The sequence below is a fragment of the Caloenas nicobarica genome, chromosome 4 (assembly GCF_036013445.1).
Source record: "Caloenas nicobarica isolate bCalNic1 chromosome 4, bCalNic1.hap1, whole genome shotgun sequence".
NCBI lineage: Eukaryota > Metazoa > Chordata > Aves > Columbiformes > Columbidae > Caloenas > Caloenas nicobarica.
The window spans coordinates 1726706-1747538 of NC_088248.1; the positions used below are offsets into that span (position 1 = coordinate 1726706).

The 20833-nt window shown below is 41.6% G+C and overlaps 1 protein-coding gene across 1 annotated transcript in view; it reads right to left on the minus strand.

Moving 5' to 3' along the window:
• Positions 1 to 9778: 9778 nt before the first annotated feature.
• Positions 9779 to 20833, minus strand: part of SNCA (synuclein alpha) — a 53102-nt gene continuing 42047 nt past the window's right edge. Inside the window, exons 5-6 of the mRNA XM_065634222.1 lie at positions 11334 to 11423; positions 9779 to 10394 (exon numbers count right to left, since the gene is read on the minus strand). Of these exons, the coding sequence (XP_065490294.1) occupies positions 10362 to 10394; positions 11334 to 11423 (123 nt within the window). The 3' untranslated portion in view covers positions 9779 to 10361. The remainder of the gene's footprint in view (positions 10395 to 11333; positions 11424 to 20833) is intronic.

Consider the following 20833-nt stretch of genomic DNA (forward strand, 5'->3'; position numbering starts at 1 on the left):
TCTTCTGCTTGCTCAGCTTCAGCGCTCCGCACATCTCCTTTGTCCCAGCCTTTGGTGTCGGGGCCAAATCCAGAAGTCATCTCCTAGGAGCCCCAGCTGGATGCTGCGTGGTGTCAGCGGGTGCTGGAGTTTCTCTGAGTACCTGAGGCTGCGCTGAGCTCCAGGGCAGGTACGGAGAGAAAGCGGGAGCGCATGAGTAGGGATGAAAAAAGAAAGGAGGCGTCTAGTGTGAAAAGGACGGACTGGAAGACTTCCTTTGCTGGGCATTGCTGCAGTAATTTTTGCCAAGGTTGGAGGAGGAAGAAGCGGGTTTTCTTTCCCCACTTGCCTTGGGGACTTGCCGCTGGGTTTTTACCTCGCTGAAAGAAGAAAGTAAAAACTCAGGTTCAAAATCACGGCCCACCACAACCCCACACCCTGTGCCTCCTTTAAAATGACCACCGAGGTCATCCGATGCTAGTGTAACACGGGAGAGGCTTGCTCAAAGTCAAGAGTTGATGCAAGAAATATAAATTCACTAATGTAAAATAAAGATGTCTGATATTCCTGGTACAGAGTTAAATAAGGTTTTCTTAGAGCTGCTTAAACCAGAACGTGCCTGTTTTCTTCCATTCTAGCAGATGTTGTTTTCCCTCTGAGTTACAGACTACAAGCGACAAAAGGATCATGACTTGTAATCGATGGTAATTTAAAAATCAAGAGCCGTCTCTGTGGTGTGACTGCCCATAAGTACTGGGCAGGCTGCAAGGACAGTAACCTCCTCCTAAATAAAAGAAAATCTTACTGGCCATCTCCTCACACCGCCCTGTGTCCTGACATCTCTGGAGCTAGAAATTTATGCCATCAGGTTTTTAAAAGTATCCACAAAAAGATGCTATTTCAATACACAGGTGAAGTGTTTTAGGTGGTAGCACAGGAACCCCGGCTTCCTGGAAGCACACTTGGACAAAAGGTTGTACCTGTCTGTAACCTATTTGAAATCAGCACACAAATAATGACACACAGCATTCTTGGTAGGGTTTTAAATGTATATTCAGATGTGGCCCTGCAGAATGATGCTGGTTTTCAAGATGCCCCACGGCAAAGCTAGTCTCAGAAGCTGGGGGGGGGTAATTCACGTAAAATAATAGCAATGATAAATCTACAGACTAGAATTTGCAGGGTAGGTTTAAGACATTTCCATCCAGATAGTACTACAGACAATTTAAAGACAGTTGCAAGGTAGAAATACTAGAAAGGTTTTACTACCGTAAGCGGTGCTAGAAGTAATATGAGAAATCTTACAAATTTCCATCCAAATTTAAATCCCTCACAGGATAGAGTGAATTTTGCCAAAATCTCATTTAGCAGGAAAAAAAAAAGGCTGCAAAGTGATTTAGGAAATACAAGTGTGGATTTCCTTTTTGTTTTGAAACCTTACAGCTTTATAAACTTAAACTGTGTTGTAAAATGCAGCATTTCCCCAGATCTTTAATCTGAAAGGGTTGACCCGTTGTTCATTCGGGACCAGCAGAGCTGCACTAATTTTTAGTACTTTGCTTACACTGAACTACCAGTGACAGCCTGGAATTTGTGCAGAGCTTTCTGCCCTATTCTCAAAACACCGCAGAGACAAACTTCTAAGCAGCTATCGAAAGCAATAGACAAGGCTTTAAAGCCAGTCTGATTGTCGGGGTAGCTTATAATTAAACACAGCTAATTGTTGGTACTCACATGCCAAGTGTAGAACGGCTTGGGCTAAGAGGGGAGGAGGTTTCTGGTCCTCTGACCATCCCGACAAAGCGAGGAGCACACCCATCTCCCTTTCAGCTTTGTGAATAGCAGCTAATCCATTTACACTCTTGGTCAGGTATGTTTCTTCCACCTGATGTTTTAAAGCTCCTGGTCCAATCACGTCTAGGGCCTGAGGATGCGCTCTTGTAACACAGACAATAAATAATAACTCCAGCACCTGGGATTTCATGGATACGTATCTACTGTGAAAGCAAGATCTGAAACAGCCCACAGACCCGTACGGAGAATTTACAATCTCACCAGAAAACGCGGACATGACGCCAGCAAAGGAGCTGGCCAGTAAACTGCACATGACAGTGAAAAATACTGATTTTCTTACAAACCATACTATTAAAAATGGCACTGGCAGTACAGCACAGTGTGAACACCAATAGGAACATGATGGGTCCCTGCGTGCCTCAGCAAGCTTTTCTCAAGTGACAGCTAAAGCCTTGCACACCCACAAAAATTGTAGCAGGTTCCTTTTGGAGAAGGCCAATCTGATATGCATCAGCAACGAGAGAGGCAGAAATCTGAAGCTGAGATGCTCTTGGTGGCTTCTTTTAGGATTTCTGCATAGCAAAGTACTACGCAAAGCGCGATGCAAAAGCAACAGCAAGGTGACCCTAGTCTCCTTTCTGGAGAAGGAAATCAGACTGACAAGCATGAAAATAAACTACTCAGACTGCAATGAGCAGAATAATTAAATCTGGACTCCAAGGTGTGTCTGACTTTTAATTGTCCCTATAGTTAAAAATGGATTTTGCTTCTCCAGTGCCTGTTCACACCTGGTTCTCACCTGGACCGCTTATTCCAAGGTTCCCTCTTGGCTCTGCGAACCCAAATTTGCTTCACTGTTGCAGGTAACTAGAATTACTGATACGGAAAGATAATTACAGAGAAGCCACTGCAATGCTGGTTTCCATTCTCTCGCTCTGTTGCTTTATTTCCCTTTGGATGGCCAAGCTACCTACTTATTATCTAGTAACGTACCCACAAAAATGAACAGATTCATAACCATTTAGTTTGGAAATAACATAAACGGAAGAGGAAAAAAAAGGCAGATTTTTTTTTCTTTACTTCAGCACATCTCCAATTGCCCTGACCCTACACTTTCTGGATGTCGTGTCTTTAAAGAGATTCCACTGGGAATCAGGGACGTGCAAGGTTACGGCCTGATAGCCAACGCATCTTTGGTTTTGTAATTGAGCACTATAAGATCAGCAGAAAGACAAGGACAAAAGGTAAAAGGGAAGAAAGACTATTCTTTGGCAGGAGGGTTTTGGGAACGGTGTCAGCAAATGGCCTTGCAGCAGGATCTGGGGCTTGGGGCCAGTGTGTGGCAGGGGCACCACCCCAGGCCAGGAAAGATGGACACGCAAAAATCTTCAGGTACCTCAGCTGCAAACTGATGTTGGGCAAATTAATGATATGCATGTGAACGTGCATGTTTCAGTTTATTTAATGAGAAAACTAGAGAATTTTTGCATTTTACATCTGACCGAACCCATTCTTTTCTTTCAGCTTAGGTTGTGAAATTGGAGGAAAAGACCTGCGGTTCGTCTTTTCCACCAGTAGAACGATAAATGGGATATTGAAAAAACTTGTGGTAATTATTATTTTTTTTTTTTTAAGTCAGCCTTCTATAAACAGTATGGCTTGGACACTTCATTAGTAATACCTGCATGACACAGGGGAGCCTGCAGTCTCGTTCTTTCACACTTTCCAGTTCAGCTGTCTTGATCTTGTGCTGTGTCGAGATGGCCATTCAGCCCTGGAAAAAGACAAAAATGTGTGATGCGAGAAGACAGAGGAAAACGAACGTCAAACTGTGGCAACCAGCTACAAATTCATTTCCAGTTTTTTATCATCTTCTGACATATTATGTCCATATTAGTCAAGGACATCGGATTAGCTTCAGAACTGGAAGCAATGACACATCTCAGATCGGTGAGCACTTTACAAGTACGGTTATTTCTGGTTTACAGTTGGGGTCATAAGTTCATCTGGGGTGACTTTCCTACCACAACACCATAAGCAATTAAAGGGATTTGAATTAAAGTCTGCCTCTGTATCTTACATTACCAAAGGATGCCCGTGCTGTGCTGCACTTGCCCATTCATTTAATTTTCTAATGGCAACTCCTCTTCATGCCCAACCCAGAGACAAGAGCAGAAGGCACGGGTGAAATACTTTGCAGGTACTGAAGAAACAGCAAAGCAATGCTTCTCACCTACCTCTGGAAAGCATCCGCTTTTTGCAAAAGTTCTGCAGATTTCAAAAGGGTCTCCATAGGCAGCACACTTGACTCATGAGCCTCCAGTTTAACAGTATTATCCTCACATTTCACTTACGTTTCGGGAATATCTGGGGTCCTGTTGTACTAGGGAGCGAACAGTCGTGGAACAGGCAATGACCTTTTCTCCAGCAACCTTGTAACATGTATTGTAATAATAAGACAAGACAAAGTGATTGAAGAGAGAAAACAGACGGGCAGTTTATCAACATGTTAAATGCCGTCGCTCCCCAAAGCGCACTCCTCTCTCTCTCCTCATCTATCCGGCTGTATATTCAAGGATAAACCCCTTTATCTGAGCTGCATAGCTTCTCTCTTCACCAGAGAGAGGGAGATTTCCCTGACTTAACACGATGGTTTACACAAAGATCTTGTTCATGGTCACGTAGGACCCAATGTCCCACTGGCAGTCAGGGCTTCAGAAAAACCGCGCTGTTCCTGGGACCAGAAGGCCAACCCCACGTAATAGAGGTTTGCCAAGAAACCCACCGTGTAACTAGGCAATGCCAGGCTTGCTGCTTTTATTATCACGCTCGGTCAAGTGGAACTGGCACCGTGACAAGCGCTTCAGCCCCTGAAAGAGCACTAAACACAACATGGGTGAGAATAAATGCAATTCTCAGCTGATGGAGCTGTATCACCAAGGACATCCAGTCCACAAGTGTAGCAGCAACGGTGCATCTTTATTAACATTGCGTATTTCACTGCAAGAGACCAAACAGCGTCGGTAACCATGCGCTAGAGCTAAAGTAAGCCACATCTGGATTTGCGGAGTTATGTGGTTATACCTGCAAAACTCTAATACAGGTTTGGCCTGTTAATTGTGAGGCTAGAATTTGGATTATTTGAAATATGTTAGCTAGTATTTATATTAAATGCCTTAAAAATGCATTCCTTGAATTTGGGATAATGCCCACAAAGAAAACCATTATTATAATAGTAGCTCTTTATAGTACTTAATGACAATGCCCATACATACCCATATAAGTGCACAGACACGCAGAGTATCCATTAAAAACCATATATACGCATACTTTTATATACATACACAAACACAAACTCATAGAATGCTTTTCTAAAGGCCAATACTTTGAAAAGCACCCAAAGCAACATGAACAAATAGGAGGAAAAAACCCACGTGTCCAACATGATCCAGGGTGGCGTCCCCCTAAGGATGTATAAAATCATGGTTCAGACATTCCAAAATGTAAGAAATTTGAAAGCATGAGCGGACAATTCCTTTCCTTTCTTCAAATATTTTCCAAAACTCAGGCCTGCATCAGGTGCAGTTGGCAGTGAACAGATTATAAACATGCAGGCACTGAACAATTAACGGCAGGGAAAACTCATCTGTCCGTGAAATACGTTAATACAGGAGATCTGTCCCCTTAGCGCACAACAGCTGCCTCCGTGCACACTGTCACAGACTGGAATTACCGGCATATTTGAACACGTTGAGCTTTCATAAAACTGAGAATGAAAATAGAATGGAAGATTTTGAATTCACTTCCATTTATTTCCCACCTAAGAACATCCAGTTATTCAGATGAGACATACCACACTCTTGCTGCAGATGTGGGCCGGGGGGGAACTCGGCTTTGGAGAGAGGGGGCTGAATAAATAGGAGGAGTCTTGTTCCAAGCGTTTTGTGAGAGCTGCCAATACCTTCCTTCGCCAAAGAAAGTTGCCACTTACTGGACTGAGATAACAGATTTTATTTCTTTTTGCCCTTATTATGTGCCATTTGTAATCTGTTGTTTTCTACATTTTCACTGTTTACAAGTCTGTCCTCTCTTACTCAACAGCACCGACTTGTCTTCTTGCTAAGGCTGCTCCTTGTCAGATTTTTCTGGTTTGGGGAAGCGTGCAATGTAACCGATTCAGCAGGATGCTTTTCTTAAATGCTAGCACTAGATGACCACCTTTGTTATTTTTGCAAGGCTTCGTGGAATTTTGCAACTGAAATTCACAACGATAAACAACAGAGGATAACAGTCCTATGGGCATGCACGATTATTTTCTCTACAGGAGGCCGATAAAATCCGCTTTTATACTTAGTGTTTTGTATTTATTAATCTAGAACGCTCCCCAGTCAATTGCTTTTGTTTCTGTGGTACAGAGGACTTTAGACAGCAGAAAAGACACAACAGCTGGAATAAGATTTTGCAATAAAATTGACACTCAGCAATGGAGACCCTCTGAAAATATAGCAGATTAGTGGAAAGAAGAAGAACAAATGGGGGAGAGAGAGAAAAAGGAAAGAAGTTAACATATCCCAGCAGCTCACTTTTTATAACAAAGTTCTCATTAAATCTCAAGCTAATAATCAGAAATGCATGGGTGCTCTGGCCTCTTACAAAGAGATCTCCTATGCTGGAGCTGAGAAGAGCACACTCACAAATCTCAGACATTCACCTTTTCCACAGAAACGTAACCTATAGATGCATCAGATGCTGATAGACTCTGACCTATTCAGAGATGCAAATATTAGTAGAAAATGCTGAAACCCCACTTCTATGCCTCCACTGGAGGAAGCATTTTCAAAGCATTTCTTCCAAAGTGGAAGAAATCTCATCTGACCCAGTTTCCTCCCCTGTTTGTTACCTCCTGGCTGCCTCATCTGAGGTTCCACCTGCTGTTTCTCCATCTGCCAGCCTTTTTTAGATCAGAGGAACCTTCTGAGCTACACGTTGAATGTCAGGAAAGCTTGAAAATGTTGTTTATGTCTGCAGTTAAACAGATGATATTTTTCATTAAAAATGCAGCATAGAGATACTAAAGGCCAAGACATTATTTGCTTTCCGTTACCATAACTCAAGAGCAAATCTGCTTACGTGAAAACTGATGCTATTAGTTCAGACCTGCATATACCCAAGCAGAACGATAATACACCGTGAAGACCATTATTAGTGTATCTTCCAGTAATATCGAAAGCCCCAAGCTGAGGGCCAAAAAGTAGCAGATAATTTAGTCCTGGTGAGGACTTAGCTGGGGGATTTTATGGTAACCTCTGTTTTTCTGCTACTTTTGCTACTCTTACATATTCTACAGAGGGACCTTGATCATCTGATCTCTGCCATCTTGGAGTTCTACGTGGAATTATCAACATCCATGGAATGCAATGGGAAAAACTCCCTTTATTTTCAGTGAGGAAGGGATCAGAGCCCTGGAGCATCATCTAGAAAAAAGGGTTTCAGCAGTTATTTTCTCCCTAAAAAGCACACAGAAAAGAACTGGAAACTCACCGCGTCAGTACGGACTGCCATACATCACTTGAAAGTCATTATACCAAAGGCACGGAACACAGAATTAACACTATGATTTACAGTAATAACAACATTATTACCGTGTTCCTAATTAAGAACGATTATAAGACCAATTAAAGCTGTCAAAACAGTAAAAAAAAAGGCAACTAGTGTTTTTTCCCTGGAGGACTGGGATATGGCGAGTCTCATTATAACTCTCAATTTGAGGACAGAATATTGCTTTCAGTTTGAGCTGAAATCTAGGCTCTTAAGGAGAAGAGGGCTTCAAGCTATATTCCTTTCTGGCAGACATCGCTTGAGCAAATGTTATCACCACAGTGGAAGCATTTTTTTAACACCCAGGACAGACACTTAAAAAAAAAAAGAATTAATACAGCCGTATTTATGTAGTTCGGCTTTAGCATCCAACACAAATCTGATATTTGCAATCCATGCGTCAGTGTTCATCTCACCGCAGGAAACAAGACATTGGCATTTAGTTTACCTGGAAAGGATGGGCGTACGTCCCTTGAGGAATCTAATGAAAAGGCAGGTTGTTAGCAGAGCGGCGCATCACGCTGTGCTGCCGTAGCAACCGGGGTCCCAGAGCCTTTCGGGGCCATCTGAGGGCATGTTTGCAAGAGGCACAAGGACTAAACCTGTGGTACATTTGGAATGACCTGACAGCTCTGAATGATTTGATGGTGTTAACCTAGGAAAGAAAACAGTTACCTCCCGCGTGCTCAATGGGCCAGCCTCAGGAATCAATTTATTCTTATTACTGTTTTTTACAACATACTGCTCCCCACAGCATACTTAAGAAGTGCATGGCTTATTTGCAACATGCAACAGTTTAATTTGGTTCCCTGATAGAGAAACAATAGAGCAGTCAAGACCTGTGTGCGGTGGAAGAGAAAAAGAACAACAGAAATACGTATTCTACTTAGGCTGCTATTTGCAGTGCTGTTTCCTGAAGTATCAGGCACCCCGACTGCTCTCTGTTGTTGCTTTTGATGGGTCTCTTAACATGCTGGGGAAAAAAATAATTATAAAAAAATCCCACTGCAGCACTGGGCTTTTATTCCCAAATCCTTCTACTGGAACAGAAAGATCCTTAAACAGTATTAACAATTATAAAAGCAGTATCTTACATTGTGCCCTGTCCTAATATTAATTTTCCATGGATGCAATCAATACATTTGCCATGGAGGCATTCCGATGAATTTTAACAGTAAAGATGTCCAAGTCAGGAGATTCTTTTGACACGCTGCCTGTTAAAGGAGACTGCAAATTGCCAGTGGGTTGTTGCAGGTTATCGTGAGATATTTCTGCAAAAGAGAGCAGGGCTGGAGGTTCCATCGAGCAATTTGACTACCGATGAAAATATTTGTAAGTGACTTGAAATGATCAAGGGGATTCTTAATTGCTTTGAAAAAAACCAGCTTGATAGCAATTCCTGTGAAATAAATGAACTTCCTTAGGAATATGTGGCTGGGACTGGCAGATGACACGGGCAATTGAAACGGTGGTTTTCTAAGCATCATGAAACCAAGACGCTCACGCGATTCTGGCTCGCGGTGCCACGCCATCAGCTCGCGCTGCGTACAGCGGGGCAGCTACGTACCCGGAAAGATCTGCTCCACATTGGGATGTTAGTACCAGGAAGGCTGCGGAAAGGAGCTCAGGTCAAGAACAAGCTGGTTTGGTGTCCCTGTCTGTGCGCACCAGTGACACGCACTCTGTGGTTGTGCCCGGGTTTCCCCGTTTATAAAACCAGACAATGATACTTACCTGTTTTAAGAACTGTGCCCCAGCACACTGCAAAGACGGGCTGTGAGGGAAATGCCAAATCCCAACTCAGGATCAGAGAGCCTTCAACAAAAAACCACTGTACCATTCAGATTAGAGGCAACGTTTCATCCAAAATAACATAATAAAACATGAGAGAAGTAAAAAGGTCTCACATTTACTTTTTTTTACTGTATGGCAGAGTATCCACGCAAGATAATAACTAAAATTACCATGTCTAAAAACAGACAGTAGACTGTACTTTTGCTAAATGGGACTTTAAACAAGACAAATTGATTTCAGCTAATCCATCACCCTCCTGTATAGCCCAGCGCTTTACCAACCTCCAAACAGTAATTATTCAAAGGGCCTCACAATTTCCTCAATATCTGCTGCAACCCATTATTAATGGCTTCATTCCCTCTTAGGTTCTGCTTACAACAGAAAGTTTATGAGCACTACAAGTGAATCTATTTTGTCAACAATTTATTCCAGCTGAGGTATCAGCCCTGACACCCTCACTCTTCACCCAGGTTTTTGTACAGACTGCGCTTGTGTTTGCTGGTTTTCTCCTTTGCGGGAAGCTCACAGCCCGAACGCTTCAGTGTGGGCTTTTGGAGATAAAAGAAAGCATTATAAATCATCATTATTTTAGAAGTTCATTTTTAATGGCTTACATTTTATTTGCTTCCATTGAACACAGTTATTTACAGACACAAGTTAATAAAACACATCACAAAACAATAAATTTTCAACAGCTAATATTTATAGGTGCATAGTTCATGCTCAATTACCTTTTTTTATATGTATAATACATACACGTATATATAAAGCTCTCACAATAAGTCATCTCTGCACAGAAAGAATGGTCATAGGAAACAAATAAAAATTGTATCATAAACAATATCAAATTACTGACAGCCTATCAACAAAACATGTACAGAGTTAGAAATAAGCAGTAGACACTTAGGTGTTTTTATTTAATATTTTCTTTTTTAACTTTTAAACTTGAAGCCACAATATCCACAGCACGACAATGACCCTGCCAACCAGCTTTTATTTCAGCAGGAGGGAAATGCTGAAACAAGGTGGATACAGTCACAGATACTCCAATCATTGCTGATGGAAGACTTCAAAATACACCGTAAAAACTGTAAAAAAATTTTACGACTGGGCACATTGGAACTCAGCACTTGTACAGGATGGGACATCTTTAGTAGTCAGTAGATTTCAGGAGATACAAAGGAAGGAAAGGACTCTCATGCTTCAGGTTCATAGTCTTGATACTCTTCCTGATGAGGAGAGCAGAAATCAGCGCTACTCATATTTTAAATAAATACATCCCACTTCCCCTGCTTGTTCTAGTCCTAGTGGATCCAGTGCCAAAATATCACGGATTCTCATGCGATCAGGATCTTGCCATTTATTATTGTGTCACATCTTCCAGATAGTGCACCGTACAAGCTGTGGTATTTACAGGAGAGCTGGGCACAATTTGGCAGCCGGGGTTGCCAGGAGCTCAGCCACGGCCATTCTCTTGGAGGGAGAAGAGGAGCTGCCTTTGTGCCAGGCGCTGCAGAGACTCGTACGAGCCCGTAAATCATTTAATTATGCATTTGACTACAGGTACACGAGCAGCCCCCATGATTTCAGTGATATTCAAGCTCTTCATGATCAAGTATGCCTTTAAGTCTGCAGCTGGGTTGGGGTCTACATGTCTTGTGCCTCTCATTTTCAGACTAATTATCTGCGCTCCCCTAAAACATGTATCGTGGTGTCAGATATTGTAGCAATATTTTAGATAGCAGGTTCATAAAACTCAACAAAATACTTTACTCCCACAATTGCATTAACTTAAGAGTATAATAATGAATTATCGTGTTTTACAAAGCATGAAGCTTTGATAAATGGTCAAGCTATCAAAACAACCTACGGAGACGCAATTTTTCCCCATATTCCCTATCAAACGTAAGGAAAAGATACAAGTTTACTGTGGATTACTCAGAAACGTTTGAAAACACACATAGTATTTTCCCGTTGAACTTCCTTGCTGCCAAAAAGCAATGGATTTTCTGGCTCCCAGCTCTGTACCTCTGGGGGATTTGGCCCAAAGGACCACGTCTGCGCAGCCCAGAGCCCCAGCCCGTGCCAGGCTGGCGGAACCCGAACGCGCAGTCCCTCCCGTGCCCTCCTCCCACCTGCATCCTCAGCAAAACCCACCGCGGATTTACCTCCGGAGGCATTTCGTAAGCCTCGTTCTCAGGATCCACAGGAACACCTGCATTGTTCACCATGCCTTCCTGCAGGAAACTTTCTTCATTCTACATTTAAAACAGGGAAAGAAAAGCGGCAGGCTGTAACTTCTTGCCTTGTCGTTTATCCCAAAGTGTGTCTTTCCTCCCCACCGGTGGTGGTTGACTTCTTTGCCCTGTCCTTTGGTTGCAGGATGTTGTGAAGAGCTGGAGGACATCGGCTCCAGCAGATCTTCTGCATGTTCCCCAGGGATATCCATGAGAACGACTACTATCATCTTTCTGAACAGCTCAAGTGCTGATATCCCACTTCTCTCCTGCGATGAGCAGGCCAAGAAGTCAACCTGAACAAAAGAACAGTACCAAAACCACCCTGAGCAATGTCTTTGGGTATTTTAATCCCACAGAAAATGCTTTGGTCAAGTCAAGAAGCAAACCAAAACGAGGTTTTTTGGCTTCTTAAGAAACTGGTCTGGGAAACACTGTTCCGCACAAATTGTTTAAGTAAGTTGTCTCACTAATTTCTGTTTAATTACTCAGAGGAATACAGTCACAGGTATGCAAAAGTAGCTGTAAATCAGGCCAAAGGAATTAGGTAGTATCAAGACGCACAAATTAAACATATATGTACCTGAATTACCATTTTATGTTATAGACAAATCAATCTTCTCCTAAATCATGGTTTATTTTACAGTTCTAGCCTTTTCACAATGCATCTCAAAGTGGCCAAAAAAGAGAGAACTGTTGTAATCCAGACTATTGCATGTAGTTTTTTTCCTCCAGTTTTGGAACCTAACTATATCGATAAAAGCTTTTTCCCTTTCACGGGTCACACCTCTGTATGTTTTCTTATGTCAGCCAGCATGTTACCCTATGCAGTGTTAGTATACGACACGTGGCACTACCTGATACCCAGATTCTTCAACTTTTTTCTCTGGGTATCTCTTATTGACCATTGTAGAAGCGCTTCTATTTTACATAGCAATTTTCCTAAGAGCGTCTTGGAATTAATGGGATTGCAACAGCGTAAGGAATAACTTGCCAAATAAGATTAAGTGTTGCCCTAGAACTATAGATAGTATTTACCATCTGAAACATACCAATTAAAAAGAAAAAAACCCAAACATTCCAATTGGGCCAATTCCTGTAGTAGTTGTTACTACAGAAGTTCACAGAGAAGAAACGTGAGTTTTGCCAGAACAAAGACTGCTGGGGTTCATCCTGAACTGGAAGAAAATCGATAGGAAAATAGGCAGACTAGGTCAGTGGGACTATTGTGACTATGCTGATTTATACCTGTTGCCAACCTAGACAGAAATGCACTAAAAACAATTACAGACACTCAGGAAGAAACTGACTTTAAAAACCCCCCTGCAGGCTGGTAGCATAGACAGAAATACAGTATTAAGTAAGTCAGAAACCAGACTAATGAGGTAATTCTTCAAAGTCTGCAGTTTACAGGATAGTGATGCTAAATTCTATTTAGGATATAGATAAAATGAGGAGAAAAGAAGATAAACCCGAAAATCACCTCTGCAAGTTTAACACAAAATAGAAAATAGAAAATCATATGCCATTCCCTCGGGTTCTGTCCTTGGTCACTAAAGAGAAGAGTTCGGCATGTACCTGCTACCTGTTAACACCTTGCACTGCTCTATGGCATAGATAACATGGACAAATTCCAGAAAGTCAAGGGACACTGATGAATAATGTTGTTAATATCTTTATTTAGACCTGTGTCTTCCAGAAGAACTGATAATTTTGGATGTTCAACATGACAGGTAAGTTTTCAAGCATGAAATTATCAGAAAAACTGTGCCAAATTACAGTTCTGCCCTGTCTTATCAAAACACTTGAGCTCCTACGATTATTTGATGTGCAATATTTAATTTCCCTATCTTCTAAAAAAATTTTAGGAGTATTTATGCCTATTTACTTTCAATGAGAAGTAGCATCAATCTCAATCAGCTTTGACCAATATAGCTGAACACTGTGTGATGCAAGTTTTAAAGTGGTGCACTCGATCTCACGTATCACCTACAGCTCCAGTCTACTGCTCTCCTGCTAAATACAAAATACACTTTAATTTCTGTTTCGCCCTATCCTTAAGGAACGGCTTTGGCTAACAATCAGTACATCAAGTAAAACTGTGCCCAAAATCAGTCTCGAGGTTGCAGGATGAAAGCATGCAGCTCGGTGTTATCTGGAGCAGGGAAACAGATGGCAAGTGAAACTGCCAGGACCATTAGCAACGACGAAGAAAAAGATTTGCCAGTCAAATTTCAAAGAAGAGCTTCAAAGCTCCTACTCTGTTAGGAACCTTTGCCACGGGTCTGGGCTGTCCATCAGGATTACAGAGACAAAATGCCTAAAAAAGGCTGAACTTACATCTCCCAAGTTCCTTCAGCGAGTTCGGGATGGAGATTCCTCTACGGCTTCAAATAAAACAATCAGCAGCACCAGTAAAATACGACATCAATCGCAACACCACGATTTTTTGAAATGAAGTAAATCGTAAGCCACTCCAAGCCATCAAGGGAACCCTTTGCCTGGGAAAGGCTTATCAGCTTTGTCCAGCTGCAAGCAGTGACACAAACACCACCTTTCGTGTGGATGTCACTGCAGTTCAGATGAGAACCACGCGACTCAGTCACATTCGTTATATTTAAACGTACAGCATAGGAGACGACGTGATTTTTAACGGTGGCTCTCTCTGCTTCTGATGTAGCTTTCCTCTGAAGCTGGGATATCACAAGGGTAAGCGACTACCCCCGGTAACACAGAGCAATCCAATCTATACCTTATATTATTATTTATCTCCTTTAAAACAAAGAGGTGTTCTCATGATCAATAATTCCATATCCTAATTCATTTATGCAAGAGGAAAACCAACCAATAGGCCACTTCTTGTCTTAGAATGAAAGACAGGTTTTTCTCTCGAAGCTGCCATTTCTATTTTTAACACATATCGAAGGTCATTTCCAGAGGGAAAGCCCTTTATTAGAAGATCTGAAAAGCTAAACAAAAGCTGCTCAGAGATGAAGTCAGTTTTTAACTGGGGAGCACGAGCTCTTTTGCAGGAAAAACACTTTAAAAGGGGAAGATTACAACTCACGCAACAAACAAGGTATTAAAAGAAGGGTCAAGTGAGGATGTCTGCTTGTCCCCCGAGGCTTCCCCTAAGAAAAAGCAAATCCCTGCCTATATCTTGGTGTGAAGCATGGTCGCTCTGGCTCATTTTGTCAAGCAGCTTATAGCAGTTTAGAAATGAAGGGGAGCCAGCATCCCACCATTGTAAAGTGGTACATTTGAATGGCCCCAGACACCAGTTCTGACTCAGGGAACAGGTGGAAAATAACTGGTATAAAAGAGCTGCAAGAATGTTAAGTAGAACTTCCAATTTTAATTGCTGCAATGGCTCCAAAATGTTGACCCCCTCCTCTTTTACTACGGGAACAAATCCTGCTCAGCAGTGTGTGTGACAGTGTGAAATGACCCACTTTTACAATAAAATAGTAACATGTCTTTGAATGCCAAATTACTGCCATCAGAAATAAATTATTTTATCTCAAGTCACAGACGAAAGCAACTTCAAAAGGAAGCATTGTAATTGTAATGTAGTGGCTGATCTAAGCATTATAATTTATTATCTCTCTGTCTAGTAACACTTTTTTTTTCCATTGTGAATACTGAAAGAGTCTTACAGTAATACATATTCTCATTATTACTGGAGACTAATTCCTTCTGGAGTGATTCCATATTCTGAGATAAATAAACAAGGCTATCAAAGTGTCAGCTCTTCAAACATTTCTACGGGCAAGAGGAGATCACCCTAGAAGTCACAGCCTGTATGAACTCAACACCAGGAACAACCTCCAAGGATGATACCCGAGTTTTGTCTTCATTAAATAAAACTAGAACTTAATGATACATTAACTTGACTGACCACATGAACTGAAGCAATAGTACATATCAGCTTTGCAGCCAGCATGGAAATGAACAGCCTTCTTTGGATTTGGCTCCATTAAGTGAGTCAAGATGATTTTAAACAGCATGGTCCCAGTCAAAGCTGCGAGGTTATTTTACTATACTTTATTTGAAACTGCTTGACTATCATAAGCAGATTTCTTTCACCATTACACAGTGACTTCAGCCATTTCCAGGGATGTTTTTAAAGAAAGATCTCTATAGGGAGTGAAGAGAGGGCAGCATTTTCTCCCTCTGGAGCACGAGTGGATAAGCTAATGCCATCAGCATTGACTCATTTGCTTTTACTCTCCAGCTGCCAGGAGCGCTAATGATCGCATGGTCACCTTCAAAGGCTGTAACTGATTGACGGGACATGATGTTAGCGAAGTTATTATCAGCGAGCATCTCTCTTTAAAGCGTTCCTTCCATTCCAACCTATTACAGCACTTTACCTAGCTGGGCAATTTGAAAATGTTTCTTATAAGGAAGAAACCAGCACTTGCTCTGAAAAACTCCTGCAACAATTATATGAGCTACAAAGGTTTCAGGAGCATTTCCTGCAATTGCGATCTATTCAGCAGCAGATCAAATGCTACAAAAGACTCGAGAGTCAGCTTGCATTTTAAAATTTATATTCCTGAAATTTCCCTCTTCATCTGGGACCAGGTATACAACTACTCAGAGCTTTCACCTGCATGGGGAAAGAGTACTTCTTAGTCTACTGGCACGAAACACAAACATCAAACACCTCTTCAGCTTATTCCTCTCCTGTAGAATAAGAAAGAATTCTTTTTAACTAAGTGGAAAGAATTAGTTGATTAAGTTTACTTAGTGAGGTGTAGAAGGTGAGGAGACTCGCAAAGGACCAGCATCTAAATATATAATACTTGAGTATCTGTTTTTTCTTCCCCTCTTCCCCTGCCACCGTTACTGTTATTTTTGCTTTTCATTTCTGGCATTTTGCTTTTCATTTTTTGCTTTTCATTTTTTTTCATTTTCATTTTCATTACTGTAACCCTTCACCTCACTGAGCCGTTTTTGTACTCACACCTGTACCGCTGAGAGCAGCCTGTATTTGTGATCCTCTTTTCAGTCAACTGCTGCTGTTCCAAAGGGAATACGTACCGTAAAAATCTTCACTACTTCTTCATATATAGAAAATCATAAGAGCACACGTTCCGATGGCCTGGAGGAGTAATCTAAGTCACACTTATGCTTTAGGCAGGTTCAGCTTTCCCCAAATCATTCCAAACAGATATTGGGGAAACACCAACTTAAAAGGCTCCAGTGAAAAAAATTCCACAGCAATCCCAGGCAATCTATTCCCATGTTTAATTACTGTTACCATTAGCATCTTTCCTGGTGTCTAACCTCGATCTCCAACACTAACATTTAGTACCAGTATTCCCAGTGGACACTGTCCCCCTTTCTCTCTGTAGCACGGATTTGAACCTGGAAAGACTTATCCTGACTCATTTCAGCCTTCTCCGAACTAAACCAGCTCTTTCTGTTTCACAGAGTTAGGAAAATGTTGAGCATCCCCTACCCTGTACCTCCAGTGCTTTTTCACAAGAACCATCAAAGCAGCATAGAAAGTCAGTTGTCAGAATTGTTGGAATGATACTTTCCCTCTTATTATTAACCACAGTAGTCCCCCAAAACCTCAGCTGCCGAGCAGGGGTGTGCGCTCTGCCCTGGGGTCACGGCAAAGCCGGCACCAGAAACCGCCACAATTCACACGGAGCCGTTGGCCCCACAGCCACGAGGAGCACAAGGAAAGAGCAACTGCCTCTGACTTCAGAGAGCGGGCTCGAATCACACTCCAGCCACTGCCCCGTTAATATTTGAGCACACCAGAGGGAAAAATTACACATACACACCACAGAGGTAGTACACAAAATACTGTAGTTGACATAAAGCGTTGATTCTGTTCACTACATCCAGAACAGTAGGAAAAACTAATTTCTGTCAGCAAGTTTTGAGTGAAATACTGCTTAGCATTCGCACTCATTACACCCTCCACTTTGGGGATAAATAGAAAAATCAAAACCAAACCACTTTTCTTCAAATTCATGGCATAACAGCCAGGTACATGTGATTTACAGAAGTTCAGATGCAGCTGAGAAAGAATAATTTCATGCATGCTATGCCAATGAGAGTAATTATCAAAGCTTATTCCATAGAGATGAGGGTGCTCCATTAAAACAGAGAAATTGAGAGAACACATGTGGCAAACTAATTACAATCACCACACTTTTCTCCTACAAGTCACATTCGCAGTTCCTGAAATGAACATTGATATGCTGTCCAGAGCAACACAACATTTTCAGCTTTCAGGTTCTCACTATGATGGGGCTCTTTTATATTTTCAGTACTGAGGATGATGCAAAAGAGACTGGCAGGATGAGTCCGTGCTTCAAAAAAAGATGTGCGGTTATGATATGACTCCCTGTAGTTTGAAAACAAACGCAAAAACCTCTCTGCTACCAGCCATAAAGATTTTTCTCTGCACATGCTGCTTGGTGAACATTTAGATAAGGATGAGAGCCAGATATTGAGAATCACCCACGCAGAGCTGAACATAAACAACTCGCTTGCATCGCTGCCACAGCTGGATGCCCAAGTGTTTGCAAATGCTCAAGCAATATCAGTTAGACACCCAGCTGTTGCATTTATGTGTAAATGCCACTTTAGAAATGAGCCATACTAGAAAATACTCATGTAGAATACAAAGCTAAAAGAAGATGCATTTTACCATGAACAAACAAACTAAATGAAATTCGGCAGCGCACTATGTCATCATCTTTCAGTCGTGATTTCCAAATCATTTTGTTTCACTTATCTGATGATAAGTATCTGTGCATTCCCATCATAGGGGTACTTCAATGGCTGTCATTCAAGCATGATAATTTTTGTGGTGGTTTAGCATAAAGCCAGTTGACGTGTGTACTATTTCATAATAAGCATTGTTCAGCAAAAAGATTCAACGAGAAACCATACTACTGAAAATAGCAGTGATTTCTGTTAGACACACGCATCATTTCTGTAAGAGCGGGCAACAAACCGGCTGGTTCTTATTCTCTGCTTTAGTTGCCCATCTGGCAAGAATTATCCAAGAGCGGCAGTGGCATTGGAAATTGCGCCAGTGACTGCTCTAACATTATTAATCTTTCCTATGCTTACAATGTTCCAAACATATAGAAGTAGACTGTGGATGCTTAGTGGGCTACATTCACCTCAACAGGAGATGCTTCTGCCAGGATGTGCCTTGGACCACCCAGCATCCTCAAAAAGCTTTTTACAGATCATGAGCCAGTACCACAAATATTCGGAAACATTTTTCTGAATGGATTCTTGCAGGAGAGGAAATCAACACGTTCTTTACAACAATGACAACAAATGTATACTGTATACAAGCAATCTGACAAGAGAAGCTTGAAATAACATTACTTACCAAAGCCTAAAATCTGATCTACTTGAACATCATTTTTACACGTTTAAATTCATTTAAGCCCTGATTCAGCAAAAGATTTTCAAGCATACACTTAAGCAAGTAGTTAGTTCCACGGAAGTAAAAGCTTTTACATATATTTAATACTAAAATAACATTGTAGTGAATCAAGAACTGGCTTTAGAAATTCAAAGCGTTTCAAGCGCCAAAGAACGAACTACTTAATATGCTAAGGTATGACATCTTTGAAATCTGATGCAAACCATTTTTCTCCAGTGAGACAGACAGACTCAGCACTTAGCCATCCATAATTTCCCCAGTTAAAACAGTGAGAAGACGGCTCTTCTACTGTGCCATCAATGCAATAGCAGCATTAAGATTCACACATAAAGGGACAGCATTCCAGCAAAGTGTGTTCCTAACGCATGTTCCAACAATCCTATGGAAATCAAGATTTATGTACGTCAAAGCCAGCTTTGGAGACAATGTTCCCCCAATGACTATTCACTGCAGAACAGAACCCCTTCAGCACTGAAGTTATTCTTTCATACTGCTGCTGATTACCCTGTGAGAAAGAAAAAACGCTCCACTGCTTTGTGTTGTGTGGGTGATGCTCCCATTTCCCAGCTGAGTTGGGCCAAACATTTCTAGGAGGGGTGAATGTTCTAAGTGGGCTTGGATCGGTGCAATGACTCAGTGATCACTGCGCACGTGGGAGGACTTCAACCGTTCCACAGTGCTTCTCATATTCTGGCTGTCACAAATGCAAATGTTAGAGAATTTAAACTCATTTTCATCTTGTCATCCTAAAATCCGAAAAGGAACCTTTGATCATTCAGCAGCCCGTTAAATATTTAGCAGTTAGGAAGTAAATATTTTTTTTTCCTTTCACGATTGTTTAACTGGTTTCAAATCTAATACTAATTCCTTTATGTGAATACAATGTAACACAATTTGCCCATTTCTCCAGAAAAAAAAAATCCTCAATATTGTTTTTTTCCTTTCATGATTGTTTAACTGGTTTCAAATCTAATACTAATTCCTTTATGTGAATACAATGTAACACAATTTGCCCATTTCTCCGCAAAAAAACCCCACACCCCTCACATTAAAATTGATCTATCTTCTAAATTTTAACGAAAAAAGAAAACAGAATTAACACAGAAGATGGGCTAGTGAACCCCGTGAGCTGTGTAATCTGTATGCACAGAACATATGTACATCTTGGGTGCTTCTATGAAATAAATGTCAATTACTGTGTCCGGTTTGAAAGCCAAGTGCCTCGTGAATAGCGGCTGGAGACACGCTCAACCCATTGAACACAGAATTAACGCCGCCCTCTTCAAAGGTACAGGACACCAGTCCTGCGGGCATCAATGCCCTGCAGCACTTGAACACCTTAATCCCACTAAAGTGCACGTGATTGTATTTCATCGCAATATTAATCACGCGCTATGAGGCTATGTGTCTCTTTTTTTAGCTGTGAGCTGAAATTAAACACCTGGGAGCACCGAGGTGTAACCGGCTGTGTTGGTCAGGCTCTCAGCTCCGCCATCCTCCCATACAAACCCTCTCCCGTGCTTGTTAGCGTGTGTGTTACGTTAATGACTCCTCTCCATCGTAAAGCACTGCTTCAGACTCTTCATTAATCACTGTAGGCACACTGGCTTCTGCAGCTTGCTCAGAGTCCCCACGCTATGAATAATTCAGGCTTCAGCCTTACGAACAAAGGGAAGGAGTTTGTGGGTCAGGCCTTGCATTTCAGCACTGATTTTGTAACTTCCCAGAAAATACCTCACGGCTGTAATCCCTTTTTCTTCAGCCCGGTGTCGGGTATCTCCTGGATATTTGTCACCAGCCAAAATCTCGCCTTTGAAATGTGGTTGTTGGATGGCACGGGTGGCCAGGCGGTCACCGCTGGTGCGTTCCCAGCGTTGTGTTTGTACGCGTCGGTACCACAGCACAGGAAAAACTGACTTGCTTGTTCAACAGTATGAAAAACCTAGAGCAAATAATGAATACACTGCACTACAAGCTGATTTTATTCTTCAGATGAAGA